General features: G+C 40.0%; 1 protein-coding gene across 2 annotated transcripts in view; it reads left to right on the top strand.

Annotated features, from left to right (window-relative positions):
* LPXN (leupaxin) overlaps positions 1–17434 on the top strand; it is a 41196-nt gene that overhangs the window by 2225 nt on the left and 21537 nt on the right. The window contains exons 1-3 of one of the 2 annotated variants that reach the window (XM_058689076.1): positions 1181–1327; positions 6935–7092; positions 12699–12745. In XM_058689076.1, coding sequence (XP_058545059.1) covers positions 1219–1327; positions 6935–7092; positions 12699–12745 — 314 coding nt within the window. In that variant the 5' untranslated portion in view covers positions 1181–1218. Of the gene's footprint in view, positions 1–1180; positions 1328–6934; positions 7093–12698; positions 12746–17434 lie in introns of those variants that run through there. The other variant, XM_058689077.1, reaches the window with a different exon arrangement.

Genomic DNA, 17434 nt, shown 5'->3' with positions numbered 1-17434 from the left:
AGTGGGAATCTTTTGATTAAAAAAAAAAATCTTTGTGTCAGGAGGGAATGAAAGAATCAATAATTCCTTTAGATCAACCAAAAAAAAAAAAAAAAAGACCACTGGATTGCAGAGGAAAGATCACGGGCATTGAAACTAAATCTGGACTGGGGTGCCTGGGTGACTCGGTTGGTTGAGCATCTGACTTCAGCTCAGGTCACGATCTCACAATTCATGGGTTGCAATCTCACAGTTCCTGGGTTGGTGGGTTTGAGTCCTACGTCGGGTTTTGCACTGACAGTGAGAAGCCTGCTTTAGATTCTCTCTCTCTGGATTATAGTAAACAGTAAAGCTACCTATAATTCTGTTAATTTCCTCAAGTTACCATTCCTTGAATTTATTTCACTACTGGTAGAGGTGGAGATAATAATATCTGTTTCACAGGGCCATAATTATAGTTCTTCACACACTGCCTTCTCATAGGAGGCCTTTTGTAAATGTTTTATTTCATTCAAGGTGAGTAAAATCAGAGTGGTAAAAGATGAAAGTTAATCTCAGTGTCCTTTTTCTGAGAAATTGCTAGAAAGCAACATAGCTAAGCAGAAATTGTGCTTCACTGAGACATCTGCAGCTTAACGCCTTGTGTCTTGTCTTCCCATTTTCATTCTTCATGACTGCTATAGTTGGTTGTGTTTTGGACCACAGACGTAGCCAGGCCCTGAAAATCTAAATGTGACTACTACTCTGCCCTGCTTTTAATGGATTTACAGTCTATTCAGGAAAGCAGGGAAGCATAATTTCAGATAATTAAGTGAATGAAGACAGCAAAACGAATTGGGTGCTGGTTAACTGATGGAAATTTTATGAAGGAAACTGCTTTTGTGGTCTCCCAGCTTTATGTGCACACACACGCATACACATACTCACATACACTCACACACAGCAGGTTTTGTGATGCTCCAGCCACACTGGAGGAAACAAGTGCAAATCTGCCACTCCCATGAATTCAAGATGAATCCTGGCACATAGTAGGAGTTTAATTTTTTTCAAAGTTAATTTTGAATCTTTATCACCCTGTCCAATGCACTAACAGAACTCAAATCCTACTACCCATCTTTCTATGTCCCATTTTTAGAACCCTAACTTTTCAAAAAGAAAAGAAAAAAAAAACTCACCAAATCAAAAGAGAGGAAGTGCTATGCAAATACAGGAACCAAAAAGGGTTATAGAGGCTGCTTCATGCTGTTTCGTTCAGTTCCTTTGCAGTCCTCTTCAGCACATGCTAAAACAGTTCCTCACAACCTGTGGGACCAGCGCATCTTGGGGTGCGTGACAATGGAAGAGTTAGGTGAGTGAGGACCTTCCTGGAGGGGAAACTGAAGGAATGAAGACTTGGCTACCATCTCTGTGTGGTGGGATGTACTTCTAGCCAGGGGGAGGGTGCTGCTGGAAGATTTTGTTTCCACTTCTCTCTTGACTTCAGCCCAACCAAGAGTGACGCGTGAGGAACTAGGATTGTTTTGGGGAACTCCGGGTGCACTCTTTTAGTGGCACAAACAGGCAGAATTTGGTGCTTAGCGGAGTAAACCATGCACAAATACTTTTGGACTGAATTGTTTATTATGAGTATTTGCCCCTTGGCGACTATTGGAGGTCACAGGGTGGTCACACAGTTGGCACCTGCAGAGATATGATTTAGGAAGAAAAAAAAAAAGGAGAGGGATAGATGGTGTTGGTGAGGAGAAGAAATGGAAGAGCAAGAATGAGACATCTGTAAAGGTTGGAGAAAGGCCAGGGTGGTTTCATTTGTTCCATGGTTTAGTATTAAACCAAGGAGAATTAGCACAATAACTCCACCAATTCTGTTGCTAAGCTCTTTATTTGGAGGAATTCTCAAGGAACAGATTACTACAGACTGCAAATATGATACTCTTTCCATTTCAAACAATTAAAACCAGCAGTGAAACAATTGGCCACATAGCTCAGAGAGATCCCTGACTTCAAATCTTTGGAGTAATGGAAGCTTTGTCATTCTTGGGATTCATTCTTTATCCTCGGCTGACCTTCGTTGCTGGTATCCTTCCTAATACTGAGTCACTAAACTTTACTCGCTTTCCAAGCTGTATTAATTCCATAGTGTTACGGGTTTTTGTATGTCTGGGGTATGTCAAAAGTGTGAACAACAACAACAACAACAACAACAAAAACGTATCTCGCATATTGTCTTTTGTTGCTGTTGTTAATTATTGGGAGTGTTAGTTATTGGGAGTGTAATTTGAGAGCAGAGGACCAGAGAAAGGAAGAAAGGCAAATTATAGGAGGAAAGAGATGTCAATGAAGAGGGAAAGGTGGTATTTAATAGACACAAAACTGTTTTGAAGGTGAAGTCTCTCTTTTGCTGCTTGGGGTAGAACATGTTTTGGACTTGGACTAGAATCCACATTCTTATTCTGTGTGAGAATTGGGGAAGTTCACGTTTCTAAGTTCAAAGTCCAGCTCACTAGAATCTAGCCCTTCTTTCGTATTTTAGCAACACCTAATGGCTTTCACGCAGGTAATTCAAAAGGGAACTAATAAGTATTCAGCGAGTTAAGCTAAAACCTGACGTATTTACAGATATTAATCATGTTAGTGTCTGAAGCAACTCTCTGAAATAGGTAGTATCCACTTTTTATTTCCAATGAGAAAACTAAGAAAAATAATAAACTTGTTCAGTATCACTCTCAGGAACCCCTAACACCAAAACTGATTAATCTACAAGGTGTTCTCCTATTGTTTTTTTTTTTAATGTTTATTTATTTATTGAGACAGAGGGAGGGAGAGAGAGAGAGAGAGAGAGAGAGAGAGAGAGAGAGAACGAGCCAGGGAAGGGCAGAGAGTGAGGGAGAGAGAATCCCAAGCAGACTCCACGCTGTCGGCACAGAGCCTGATGCAGGGCTCAAACTCAACCAACTGTGAGATCATGACCTGAGCCAAAATCAAGAATCAGACACTCAAACAACTGAGCCACCCAGGCACCCCTCTCCTGTTTTAGAAGTGTGTTCCAGCCAGTAGAACAACCCAGATACTTAAAAAATTACAAATTAGATTTGTACAGTTTTGCCCTAGTTGAGCAGGATGAAATGGTAGAGAAACCTGGTCCAGAAATGGAGAAAGGGGGAAAGTACCAAACCTCCTAACAGGTGACAGGTCAGCAAAGGCAGGCAGATATTTTCTTTTTGCAGTATCTCCTCCAAGGTTGGTAGTTTGCAGCTTCCAGCTTTTACCTGAAGCTTCATTACTCAGGGAGGCCGGCTAATGGGGAACCAGGAGCAGCCTCTGGCTCTGAATGAAAGCTTTACAATCCAGTGAGATCCCCCAAGAGACCTCACTTTACTCGTTTCATGTTAATGTTGACATGATTGGATTTCCACAGATGAAGCACCACAGAGAAGGACTGTGGAGTTTTCAGTGTACTACCACCCCCCACCCCTTGTAACCCCGCATTTGTCATACTGAAGTTAGTCATCTTCAAATTACGGAATCTGGCAGAAAGCAAGATAATCTCGGGTGTTGGTGTTATGTGCATTCATAGGAAACGGGAAGACGGAGGCCTGTTAACTCATGACCCAGAGGGGAGAGTTTCACTAACTTTGGTGTGTAACCCACTCCCAGAGATGTTGTGTGTGCCTCATGGAGGGTCTCCTCTCTCCCCTAATCTTTATTGTAAATGTTTTTTTATTTTGAATCCAAGGAGATGTATGACTTCTGGTTGGAGTGAAGCTTAGAAAATAGAAAAGAAGAGGGGGGGGTACATCTTAATGGAGGGGCACCGAATAAAACTTTGGAACTCAGTTTGGCATTCATTCTGGCTAGTAAGGTTATTAGAAAAAAGTTTTACTTTCTCTTTTTACTTTAGTTTTCCCTTTCTTTTTTGTTCATTTAAAAAAAATCTTTTATTATCAGGAATTTTAAAATATATGCAAGTAAAGAAAATAGTTTAATGAAATCTAGTATACCTATCAACCAGCATAAACAATCATCAACTCTTGGCCAATCTTATTTCATAATACACCCATCCATTCCTTTCACTCCTGGATTATTTTATTTTTTTAATGTTTATTTTTGAAGGAGAGAGAGAGAGACAGAGTGTGAGTGGGGGAGGGGCAGAGAGAGAGAGGGAGACACAGAATCTGAAGTAGGCTCCAGGCTCTGGGCTGTCAGCACAGAGCCCGATGCAGGGCTTGAACTCACAAGCTGTGAGATCATGACCTGAGCTGAAGTCAGATGCCCAACCAACTGAGCTACCCAGGTGCCCCTAATGTTTGTTTATTTTTGAAAGAGAGAGAGAGAGAGAGAGAGAGAGAGAGAGAGAGAGAGAGAGAGAGAGAAAGCATACACGTGGTGGGGAGGGGCAGAGGGAAAGGGAGGCAGAGAATCTGAAGCAGGATCCTTGCTGTCAGCTGTGAGCTCAAAGCCCCATGTGCCCGACGTGAACGGTGAGATCATGACCTGAGCCAAAGTCCAACGCTTGTCCGACTGAGCCACCCAGGTGCCCCACTCTTGGATTATGTTAAAGTGATAATCGGATATTACATTCATGTCATTGGTAAATAATTCAGTATTAATCTCTAAAATAAATATATACATATACAAATAACCATAATAACATTATCATGAACAAAATTCATAATCGTTCTTTAATATCATGAAACACGTAAAATGTTAACAGACATTACTTAATATTATCAAATGTCTTTTTATATCTAATATAAGTTAACAGTGCTTATTTAAAGTATTGAATATTCAGTGTTCAATATTCCTCATTGTTTTCTTTTTACTGAAGTTCACACATTGAAATTAGTTGTGTTTCTTAAATCTCTCTTAATCTCAGTTTCCCCTTCATCTCTTTTTTTCCACGGCCGTTAGTTTTTGAAGGGTAGTTTGCCTTGAAGAGTTTAGCTCAGCTTGCTCATCTCTAAAATGATGCATAAACTTCAATATTTTTATGAGATGGGTGACTAAGAAAGATCTGTAGAAAATTTCACTTGCAAGAAATTACTAGATTTTTAAAAAAATTCCAGCTAGTTAATATGCAGTGTAATATTAGTTTCAGGCTTCCCATATAGTGATTCGACACTTACATATATCACCTGGGGCTCATCACAACAAGTGCGCTCCTTACTCCTCTTCACCTATTTCACTCATACCCCCACCCACCTCCTCTCTGATAACCATCAGTTTGTTCTGTAGAGTTAAGAGTCTGGTTCTTGGTTTTCCTCTCTCTTTCCCTCCCATCCCCCACCCCCGCCACGATCATCTATTTTGTTTCTTAAATTCCACGTATGAGTGAAATCATATAGTATTTGTCTTTCTCTGACTTATTTCACTCAGCGTGATACTCTCTAGCTCCATCCACATCTTTGAAAATGGCAAGATTTCATTCTTTTTTTATGGCTGAATAATATTACATTGTATATACATACACCACATCTTCTTTATCTGTTCATCAGTTGGTGGACTTTTGGGCAGAAATGACTAAATCTTTTCTTATGCCGTTAATAAATACCCATCCCCCCTGATATCTAAAATAAATGAAAATCTCTTTTTTTAATGGCCTGTGTAAAGTTCATTTTCCTCATCTGAGGACTTCAGATGTAGGCAGATCCTTAGAAATAATATAATCCACTGTTTTGCTAACTTAAAGAAAACATGACCTGTGGTAGGAAATCCACCACAGATCCACTAATGGATCTCAACCCACAATTTGAGAAAACTTGTAATAAAATGACTTGATTATGGGGATGAGGAAGTGACTTCAGAGAAGTCATGCCAGGATGGCCCTGAGAATCCACGTGAGGATGGGGACTGGAATTTTTGACTTGAAGTTAGTGCAGGGTCTGGGATCAGATAGTCCAGGATCAGTCGGACAAGGCTGCATCAGTAGTAGCTGATTTACAAACTAAGGATGATAATATCACCTGCCTTAAAGCATTAGGATGACTAAATGAAATATATAAGTTCCTGAGCATAGTGCCTGTAATGTGTTGATTTTTATTAATTATTATTAATTTCATCATAACAGAAAAGTGGTAGTGTGCTACTTGTAAAGTGCATTGGTTTTTCTGAAGAAAACTACAAGGGAAACAAGTCTCAAGTATTTGGATTGCAACATCTTGCTTGATTTTGCAATAGCTGTTTTCTCCATGATCCCTTTTCCCCCCCTATACTCTAAAAGACAGAATACTTCTACTTGGTTTTGACAGTTTTATCATGTGCTTGGTATGTAAGAAAAAAAATAATCAGAGTTAAGAATAAGTGTTACTGTCTTGGTATATTTATTTATTTTTTAAGTTTATTTTTTGAGAGAGAGAGAGAGAGAGAGAGAGAGAGCGAGAGAGCATAAATGGGGGAGGAGCAGAGAGAAGGAGAGACAGAATCCCAAGCAGGCTCCACGCCATCAGCACAGAGCCCTATGTGGGGCTCGAACTCACCAACTGTGAGATCATGACCTGAGCCAAGACTAAGAGTTGGACACTTAACCAACTGCATCACCCAGGTTCCCCACTGTCTTGGTATATTTAGAAAAAATGTAATATAATTACTTCTATTTTTCTGATAGGAAAAATATATAGGGATTTACTTTTTTCTTATTGGGGATCTTTGTAGGCAATCCACCCAAAATGAATGATAAGTATTAATACGCTGCATTATAAGAAGTCAAATTCTTGAGTGATGCTGTGAAATTGAATGCAACCCTAGGAAATAGGTCACAGTATGTGGAGGCATTAAACATCTTCTGGTAGAATAGACCACAGTCTTGAAGTAAAATATGGAATAAAAGAAGATATTTGAAAATAGCCCTAACCCAAAAGAAGAAGATGAATGGAGGCACAGTGGGGATAATTAAGGAGGAAAATTATCCCAGAAGACTTCCATATTCTGTATTATGCTTCTCTTGTATCTTATAATATAGATGCCTTGTTGGAGGAACTGGAACGCTCCACTCTCCAGGACAGTGATGAATCCTGCAGCCCAGCTCCTCTTTCCCTGGATCAGCATTCCAGAAAGGAGACTGACCTTGCTGAGACTTCAGGTGTCCCTTCTGTTCAGAATGATACAAGTCCCTTGCTGGTAACTTTCATTTATTGGAGTACCTTGAATATAAGTGTTTGAGTGCATTTCTGAAAATTGATTGTATCTTACGTAGAGTGATGTGAGAGGAGAATCATATATCCAAGAAAAATCCCTCAATGATAACTTAACGGTGGTTGTTTTTGGAAAGGAGGAGAATTGAGAAAATCATCATGGAAGAATAAATCTTTGAGAACTAAATTTTTTTCTAGTGAGGGCATGGTAACAGAGTCTTCCCTAATTTACTTGGAAAATTCTGATATTGCTGTCTGGGCATCAGAGATGCATGTTGCAGTATGACTGGAATTAACACTCCAGAAGACCAGGGATCACCTGGGCAAGGCCAGGTGGGAGCTCAGACAAGTCTTTTCAGGGTGACCTTCTAGGGCCACAACTTTCCACGTCTTATTTTCTGTTAAATGTATTAGGAAATTCAATTATTAGTATACCTAGAGATGATGACACTCTAGGGGACCAACAGAAACAAATTAAACTCAGATGGTATTTTTAAAAAAATCCAGAAATCCAATTTATCATTGTCTGGTTAGAGACAGTCTAACCATCAAATAGAATAATAGATACCAGTATTTGCTATATACATATATATATGTATATATATATTTCCTTCCTATATGTAAGTCTACATGAATCTATGTTGTACTTAGGAGGTTGCTTGATGAGAATAGAATTAGTGTAGAAGAGGAATTAAGTAGTTTTCACATGTGGTGTTTTGAACTATGATATTCTGATTTGTCCTTGTACACTTGGTATGAAATCACAGGTTGCACAGACATGAAATCTGAGCCTGTGGTTCCTTCCCCCTTTAATTGTTCCTCCCTCCAGCTATATACATACAGTTTTAAGGATGAACATTTATTTCTCTCCTAGGGAGCTACTGTCTCTTTTCCTCAATGCAAAATCATAGCCATAGGCTCCTAACTGGTCTGCTACCCTTGCCCCCAGCATTTTATTTTCAGAGTAGCAGCCAGAGTGATTCCGTAAAACTTAAATCAGATGATGTCATTCCTTTACTCGGAACCCCACAGTGAATTTCTATCTCCATTTGAAGCAAAAGCCAGCATCTTTACGCTGACCTTAGTGGGGTGACTATACGCTCGGTTCACTTGGACGAGCCCTGAGTTTATGCTTGTTTTCTTGACATCTTATTATTGGCTTTGGCATTTACCCTAAGTCTTACATATTTCAGGAAGTTTTCTTATTAGCGTTTTCTTATTAGTATTTACACTAAACCAGCGTGGGTTCATAGACCTCCATTTGGTTCTTCTGGCTTCCTCTAACGCCTCATCTAGTAGCGTGTGAAATACATTCAGTGAACAGAATTCGAACTGTATTATGGCTGAATCCTAAAGATGGCTAATGACAACTCATCTCTCTTTCCCTGATCCTGTTCAGACACATCCTAACTGGCAAGCTCCTTTTCAGGGATGACATGCAGGGTGCGGGCCGTTAAAGCTAAAAGCTTAGGCACCGTCAGGGACAGCTAACACCTCTGGTTGCAGGTGATGGCAGGGGAACTTTGGAAGCTTTTTCCCCAGCCGGTCACTCTGTATAGCACCACTCATGCTCATGAGAAGCATGGACCCTCCTCAGGGTCAGAAAAAATATGGGAAACTGTGGCTTAATATCATACAAATTACGTGCAGGAAGTAGAGGCCAAGCATTCTCACCGCTGAGTGTATGTATTCTAAATGTTCTCATGAAAGCAGCTTTGTCCTTAATTGTGTATGTACAGCTATAGCTATTTGTTTTATTATTTGGCAATGCTTTCATTTTTGCAGCAGATGCTTTTAGCAGCATTTGGCTCACAACAAAACCAAATCCAGAATTACATGTTTAATTTTCTCAAGGAATTGATGATGAATGTGTAATTTGCACAAAATATTTGCCAACATTTCCTGTCCACCCCCGGTGGCAAGTAGAGATGTTAGTGTCCCTTAGAAGACAGGAAGACACAGCCATATGGAAGAAACATCAGCATCTACTTCATACGTTGCTCATGTAAAAAGAACGTGCCTGATGGTTTAGCATGTGCAGCTGCAGGAGGCGTGTCTAACATGTCACAGTGAAGCACACCTTTACATCTGCATCAAGTGTCGCTTCTAAACTGGTTTTGTTTAGTATCAGCTTCAAGGTTTCTTGTGCTTCTAACTGAAGTAAATGTGACGATTGAGTTGACTCCCCTTGCAAACTGTCAAATAATGTCAATTTTATATCCGTGCTACCAGAGACCTCAGAAAATTTGTTAATTCCAAAGTGGTTTGATTTTTTTCCCCTCTAATTGAAAGGATCAAAATTCAGTATTTGGAAATTCATTCTTCCCTCAAAAGCAGAACATCTGACATTGTTAATGCCATTGTAAATTTAGTTGGGAAGTTCAACATTGAAGACAAAGTGGGTTATTGTGCGTGTGTGATCATATGAATACAAATTTTGATGGAGAACAGAATTGCGGTTAAAAAAAAAAAGTTCCATATTAAAAAACCTATGCAGCAGAAATGTGCTTGAATTGGTTGTGATGTGCACAAAATTCCTGACTGCATCCAAGCTCCAGGATTCTACCAATCAAAATAGAAACTGCAAATGTCAAAATTTACAGGTCTATATTTCCACCATCAGAGTATATATGTATCTAACTCATCTACAAAACTTCTGTGACAGAAGCTGATGTTGAATACGGAAACAACATTTCAGCATGGTTGCATGCATTTTCTCTCTGTATTGCCTGTCATCAATCGGATTTTAGAAATGCCTGAGCCTCTGAAAATAACATTTTGTAAAGCAACTTAAATATAGGTTGCATTATGTGGAAAATCAGTCAGAAATATTTAATCGAATTATTCAGTGAATGTAGCATGAAAATTCAGCTTTTGAAGCTTTCAGCAAGTTGCAATTATGTAAAACAAAGCTTGCAAAAAGGAAGGAGCTCAAATTTCTCTCTACAAAAGCTGGGGAGGAATTGAACAACTTAACAGATGAGAGCTCAAATGGTTTAATTACCTAATTTGAAAATTGTGCTTTGGAAAAAATCTTGTCTTTGATGGAGTTTCTAATTTTAATTGGATAAATTTATATTCTCCACCAGAATGGGATGAAATTGTGAAGGCCTATGATTTTGCAGTATCTACATTTGGCAAAATGTTGAAAAGAATCACAAAGAGATGACTTAGGAGCTCTGTCTTGTAAAAATATTATTGAAGAAAGGTGCTCTGGATGGAGGTAGAAATACAGCACCTGTGAAAATACTGGGGCAGAAATATTTATACATTTTAATATGAGAAACATTTGAGAATATCCTCCATTTAGCAGAATTTGCCCTGAACTTGTAGGCTCATCAACATCCAGAGTGGGAATATTTTCTCAATTAATTCTCAATATTATGGTCTACAGAGAAGCATCAGTTAAAAGTATCAATAACTTCAAAATATATTTATATATTATATATAAAATGCATATATATAAAATGCAGCTCCTTAACTAATTTGCAATACTAAAAGATATGAAAATAATAAGATCATATTTTATTAAAAAAATTTTTATTAGTTTATTTTGAGAGAGAGAGAGCAGAGGAGGAGCAGAGAGAGAGGGAGAGAGAATCTGAAGCAGGCTCCATGCTGTCAGCACAGAGCCCATTGCGGGGCTTGAACTCACAAACCTTGAGATCATGACCTCCTGAGCCAAAATCAAAAGTTGGACACTTAATTGACTCACCTGGGTGTCCTAATAAGATCATATTTTTTAAAAAGACATCTTTCAGAAAAATTTCCACATCACAGTGTTAGAGACAACAATGGTTAGGTAAACAATTAAGGTATATGAATCTATATCAAGAAAAATTATTTACTGTGCTGTTTAAAAATGTTCAAATAATCAATATACAAGCTTTTTTTTTTTTTTTTTTTTTAACTTACTGTTTAGAGATGCCTGGGTGGCTCAGTCAGTTGAGTGACTGACTCTTGATTTCAGCTCAAGTCATGATCTCACGGTGTGTGAGGTTGAGCCCCACATCAGGCTCTGTGCTGACAGGGCTGAGCCTGCTTGGGATTCTCTCTCTCCCTCTCTCTCTGCCCGTCCCCCATTTGTGCTCTCTCTCAAAATAAATAAACATAAAAAAATTAATGCTTATAGCTATGTCATCTAAAAACATTCTAGAGAATTTTATTTTTTTAAGTTTATTTATTTTGAGAGAGAGGCAGAGAAAAAGGAGAGAGAGAATACTGAGCAGGTTCCTTGCTGTGAGTGCAGAGCCTGACACAGGGCTTGAACTCACGAACCATGAGATCAGGAGCTGAGCCAAAATCAAAAGTTGGACACTTAACTGACTGAGCCACCCAGGCACCCCTAGACAATTTTATTTCGAAAATAAGTTTTCAAGAGAATTATTTTGTAGGGGCGCCTGGGTGGCTCAGTTGGTTAAGCATCGGACTTTGGCTCGGGTCATGACCTCACAGTTCGTGAGTTCAAGCCCCGCGTCGGGCTCTGAGATGACAGCTCGGAGCCCGGAGCCTGCTTCAGATTCTACGTCTCCCTCTCTCTCTGCCCCTCCCCCACTCACACTCCATCTCTGTCTCTCTCTCGAGAATAAACATTAATAAAAAAGAATTATTTTGTAGGTCCATCAATATAATAAAACCCAATTTTTGGTCAAGAAATACATATTTTTAAAGTTATATAGTATTAATTATTTTTGGTACCTACCCCTCTTTCGCTTTTAAGAACATCCCAGTTTGAACCATTATATGGTCACCCTACTTGCTTGATCTGGCCCCTTTTACTCCCTGTCCCTGTCTTGCCAGTTCACTGTGCTGCCCTGGCCGCCTTCCTGTTACATGGATGCTCCAGGGTTCCCCCCAATCTCCTTACTTCTCTCACCTTCTGTGAGTCCTTACTCAAGTGGCGCCTTCTCAGGGAGTCCTTCCCTGATCGACAGATATATTTTCTTTCCATTGCCATCTTTCTCCCATTTCTCATGCCCTCCCCCCTGATTAGTTTTACACGCTACTGAATTTATTCTATTTTCTTATTAATTTGTTCATTATCTGCTCTCACCACCATAAATGTCAGAGGCAGAGGAGACAATTTGTGTTCGTCCATTTCATTTTCTGTTTTCATTGCTGCATCCCTGGCCCCGGCACATGACAGGCACCCAATAAATACTTGTTCAATAAATAAACGAGTTGCTGGTCAACTACCCTTTAGAGACACACATATTTTATTTTTTTGTATGTACACATGATATAGTCTTCCCCTAGACAACATCCTGTCTAGGTAAAGGAATTGCTCTGATTGTTTTTGTCGGTTTTATGGTTCCTATCTGAGTACGATCAACTTCTCTATTTCAGTGCTTTTTAGGGCAGGGCGGGGGACGCTGTTACTTGTTCACATGCTGGCTGCTTCGAATTTGGCCTTCTGTTGTGGGATGGCTGGTTTTGCTCTGCCTTGGGAAAGAAAATCTCAGACATACGCTAGTTATCAGTCCTATTTAGAAGCTAACAACATCCTCTAATTCTGGGCATAGATGAGTGACAACATTCTCCCAGCAGAAACTCATTGTTTGCTCTTTCTTCTCTGTCACTTATATGTCTTAGGTACAGCTCGTGTATACGACCCATATCCAGGAGCCCAATATCTACAGGTATGTTTTTTATTCACTACTTTAAAATATTAAAGATATTAGATGATTGTTATCAATCTGGGTCTGGACAACAAGTTGCTTTGCATGCGTTCATTATTAGAACTCTGGCGACTTCCCTCCTCCCCTTTCCATAGTGTTTCAGCAGAGGTGGAGTTCTGCCAAGCTCACTTGGCAGTTTCTTAGGGTGCCTGCCTTCTAGACAGGCCGTCCAGGCTGGTGGGCGCCACTATTTCCTTCACCACCTGGAAAGGTGTAAATCGTTCGAGTCACCACACGTTTCGGCTGGGCTACTCCAAATATCACGCTCCAGTTCGCGGAAGAGGAAACACCTAAAGAAATTTCAGCAAGACGCCAACAAAACCAGAGCTAAGATTAGGGTCGACGTGAGACAAGAGGGTCTCCGCAGCAGACTGATGAATATATACTTCTAATGAATCTGTACTTCTTCTTTCTATAGTTGTTCAAGATTTATTTAGCTGGCGGGTGGGGGGTGGAGGGAGGGTGGATTTCCTTTTAAAAACATTACATATTGAAACAGATCCACTTACTAAACCGTTTCAACTGACCAAAGCAGAATCAACAGTCTGAGAAAATGAAAAAGGCTGTTTTTCTCATTCTCTCTTCAGGTAGTGCTTCACAGTTTGAAAAATCAGACAGCTTTCTGGGAAACAAATTGAAGGACTTCACAAATTAAAAGGGAAACGAGATAGCAAAGGCTCATGCTTGGTAGAGTACCACACCATACCTTATTTGGTTCTAGAATTGCAGCCGGTCAATAGTGCACACCCATGATGCCAAATAAGGGAAGGACCTGTGTTACTATGAAGTCTTTTTGTAACTTCCCACCTGAGAACACTTTCTACTTGGATGGGAGTAAGGCCAATTTATATTAATGTAATTGCCAATTCGTTCCAGTTCCAGGAGACTGCCTGGTGGGTTGCCCCCTAAACCACCCTATCCCTCCTTCTTGTAAAAAAAAAAAAAAAAAAAAAAAAAAAAAAAAAAAATCCAAAGAAGCAAAACAACAATGAAACCGTGCCTGGCACACATAGGCTTTCAGTAAATGTTTGCTTTTTAAAATCTAGGAAACCAAGACTTGGATAGAAATATTAATGAAGCCAGGAACATAGAACAGAAAAACCAGCACAACCAACAGCCAGTTTCCTATGTATCTGGCATTGCGATCAATTGATCGCATGCCAATGGAGAAGACTCACATCGTTTTCCCCTCAGACCTATTTCTTTCTCTTCTCTTGCTCCGGTCTGTATTCCGGGGGCGCTGACCCCTGTAGGCTGGGTTTTCCAGGCTCCAGGATCAGTTGGCTTTCGCTGGAGGGTGAAAGGCAGGGAAATTCAGGGTATTTCCTCCCCTAATCTCTCTCCACAGTGTTGGGGTCAGCAGCTACATGTCCTTTCTGGCTTCAGCTGGAGCCAGACAGGCCTACTGTGGTTCCATTCCAGCTTGTACCTTGGCCTCTGGCTCTTAGTAACTCCCCACCCCCTCGCTTAATGGCTTTCTGCTGTGGCTAATCTTTTGCATTACCTCAGTATCTGTTTGCCTCTTTAGTTATCCCATCACCTGTGTAATCAGATTTCTGGATTAAATTCCTTTGGCTTACTCCCAGAGTGCTTGTATTTTCCCGAGTGGGCCTTGAGTGATACATTTTCCCCAGTACCGAATGACGCTGTGTCGATCTGTATGGGAGACTGATATGAAATCCAGGTGGCCTAGTAAATAAGCAATAGCCTGGAACACATCCCTAAGGCTGGTATAACTCGGAGCTGATAAGGCTCGCAGGTGTGGACAGAGCGTGAGACTCAGAAACTAGATGCCTGCATTCTGCTTCCACCATTTCCTCTGGCTTGCTTCAATGAACCAAACACTGCTTTCAACCTTGAGACTGTATTCAATACTAGTGGCATGTGTAGCCATGTAGTAATATTTCTACTGTAGTTATACATCAAAGCAATATGAAGGATAATTTAGAAACGTAGGCACGAACAAAAATAATTTTGGTAAGAAGAAGGAGAAACACCAATCATAAAAACATCGCAGAGGAATGAATAGGGGAAGATTCCAGCGAACGAAGCCTCTCACGTGAGGAATCTGTATTCTTTTGACAGCACAGAGCCTGCTCGGGATCCCCTCTCTCATTCTGCCCCTTCCCCTGCTCTCTCTCTCTCTCTTCAAACAAACAAACATTTTAAAACAAACACCACACCTCTTGTATTTGTATATTATTAAAACCTCTAACTCACGAATTAAACTGTTGCCCATGACACAGCAAAGCACTTTTACCACCTTCAGGAAGTGAGGGGACCCATCAAAGGAGCTCTCATTTTGAGCTTCCTCTCTTTTTAGGAACACTTCCTGTAGTGATGGAATCACCAACTCTTCTGACCTTTCCATTCTTATTTAGAACATTATGTTGTTGGGGCGCCTGGGTGGCGCAGTCGGTTAAGCGTCCGACTTCAGCCAGGTCACGATCTCGCGGTCCGTGAGTTCGAGCCCCGCGTCAGGCTCTGGGCTGATGGCCCGGAGCCTGGAGCCTGTTTCCGATTCTGTGTCTCCCTCTCTCTCTGCCCCTCCCCCGTTCATGCTATGTCTCTCTCTGTCCCAAAAATAAATAAAAAACGTTGAAAAAAAAAAAAAAAAAAAAAAAACATTATGTTGTTGATCCAGTTACTCTTAAGGTATCACAACAAGGGTTTCTCTTTCCATACGGCACCAGAAGTCTTGCTAACAACCAGTAAGAAGTGTTTTGGATAAGCACTGTGAGGTGGACAGGTTTTTAGGATCATACAGACCCACATAAGAAACTACATTTCTTCTACACCGGGAAACAGGGCCGAGAATGTGCAGACAGCCTGGCTGCCTTTTGCACACAAGACACACGCCTATGGCAGCAATGACGAAGGGGTCATGACCCCAAAGTGTCCTGAGGCTGAGCCTCTCTGTGCTTCCTTGGAAGCCTCTGAGGATTGAATCAAGCACTTGTCTACTTGAACATTTTTGTTCCTCAATTAAAAAAACAAAAAACAAAACAAAACAAAAATTATTTCTGGCAGGAGGCCCTGTTGTACCTAAAAGACAAAATCTTTTCTCTTCAGAGGGGGAGACATCCACTTCCTCCTCCATTTTTCTTATTGTTAAATACTCAAACAGAAGTAGGTCAGTAGTGGGACATGTTGTGCCCAAAATACAGTCTTTTTTTCCTTAAGAGAGGAATGTTATCAATCACATTATTAATCTTTCAAATTTTTGGCTAAGGGATAAAAACTGGAATCTCACTGTTGAATTTGCATGACAAAGATCTAGATCACCATATTTTTATACAGTAATAAACAGTAAAATTTCCTTTTCTGAAACTTGCTTTTTTAAAAAATCTTTAGCTCATTTTTCTATTAGCTTGTCTTACTGATTTGCAGACTTTAATATTTGAATATTATTTATGTTTTAAGTATTTATGTATGTTTAATTTTTTTTTGAAATTAGCTCTGTTGATTTTTTTTTTTTTTTTTTTTTTTTTGCTTTCACTTTAAGTTTCATGCCTTTCTTAGGAAAGCCTTCATTACCCCAAATTATAAAAAAAATCTTCCATTTTCTTTTACTCGTTTTATGTTTAAATGTATTTATGTCTTTAATTCATTTAAAACTTACTCACGTGCAAAGTTTGTTAAAGATCTAAATTTATTGTTTCAAATAGGCTGTCGTGCATTTTGTGTCTACTACTTTGTTTATGAGGATCTGAAATGCCACATTTACCATATGCAAAGTTCTCATGGTTCAGGAGTCTGTTTCTGGGCTGCGTCTGCTCCAGTCCTCTGATTTGTTGGCTGAGCTGTTTCTTTTCCAACATCACACACATTTGATTGTCACTTTATAGGACAGCACATCTATCGAGACATCTTCCCTCCTCACCTCTTTTTACAAAATGATCTTGAGTGTTCTGGCCCATGAATCTCAGCGTCAGCTTATTAATGAACTTGAATAATTCTCTTAAGATTTCTTTAGGAATTACATTGAACTTCTAGTTTAATGGGAGAAACTGACATCGTATTATGCATCATTACTTAGGCATGTCTTGTATGTCTGCCACTGATTTTTCTTCACAGAAGCCTTGCACGGTTCTTGTTAGAGTTCTTCTTTTTTTTTTTTTTTTAAGTTTATTTATTTTTGAGACAGAGAGAGACAGAGCATGAACAGGGGAGGGTCAGAGAGAGAGGGAGACACAGAATCGGAAGCAGGCTCCAGGCTCTGAGCCGTCAGCCCAGAGCCTGACGCGGGGCTCGAACTCACGGACCGCGAGATCGTGACCTGAGCTGAAGTCGGACGCTTAACCGACTGAGCCACCCAGGCGCCCCTGAGTTATTCTTTAATATTTTATATGTTTTTTTGGTGGTGTTGTGAACATGTGCTCTTTCCCCAATGGACTCTCAAATTGGCTACTGCTGTCTATAGGAAAGAGACTAATTATTTCACTGTATTCCTGTACCTAGTAACCATCCTGATATTTTCGATACCTTCTAATAGTTGTCCAATCATTTATCTTACATTTTCCAGGTAAATGATTATATCATCTATTTAAAAAAGAAAATAAACGGGTGCCTGGGTGGCTCAGTTGGTTAAGCATCCAACTTCAGCTCAGGTCATGATCTCACTATTCATGGGTTTGAGCCCCACGTAAG

Source organism: Neofelis nebulosa, chromosome 10 (genome assembly GCF_028018385.1).
Source record: "Neofelis nebulosa isolate mNeoNeb1 chromosome 10, mNeoNeb1.pri, whole genome shotgun sequence".
Classification (NCBI taxonomy): Eukaryota; Metazoa; Chordata; class Mammalia; order Carnivora; family Felidae; genus Neofelis; species Neofelis nebulosa.
The sequence above is the reverse complement of the archived record's forward strand: the minus strand, read 5'-3'. Positions and strand labels throughout refer to the sequence as shown.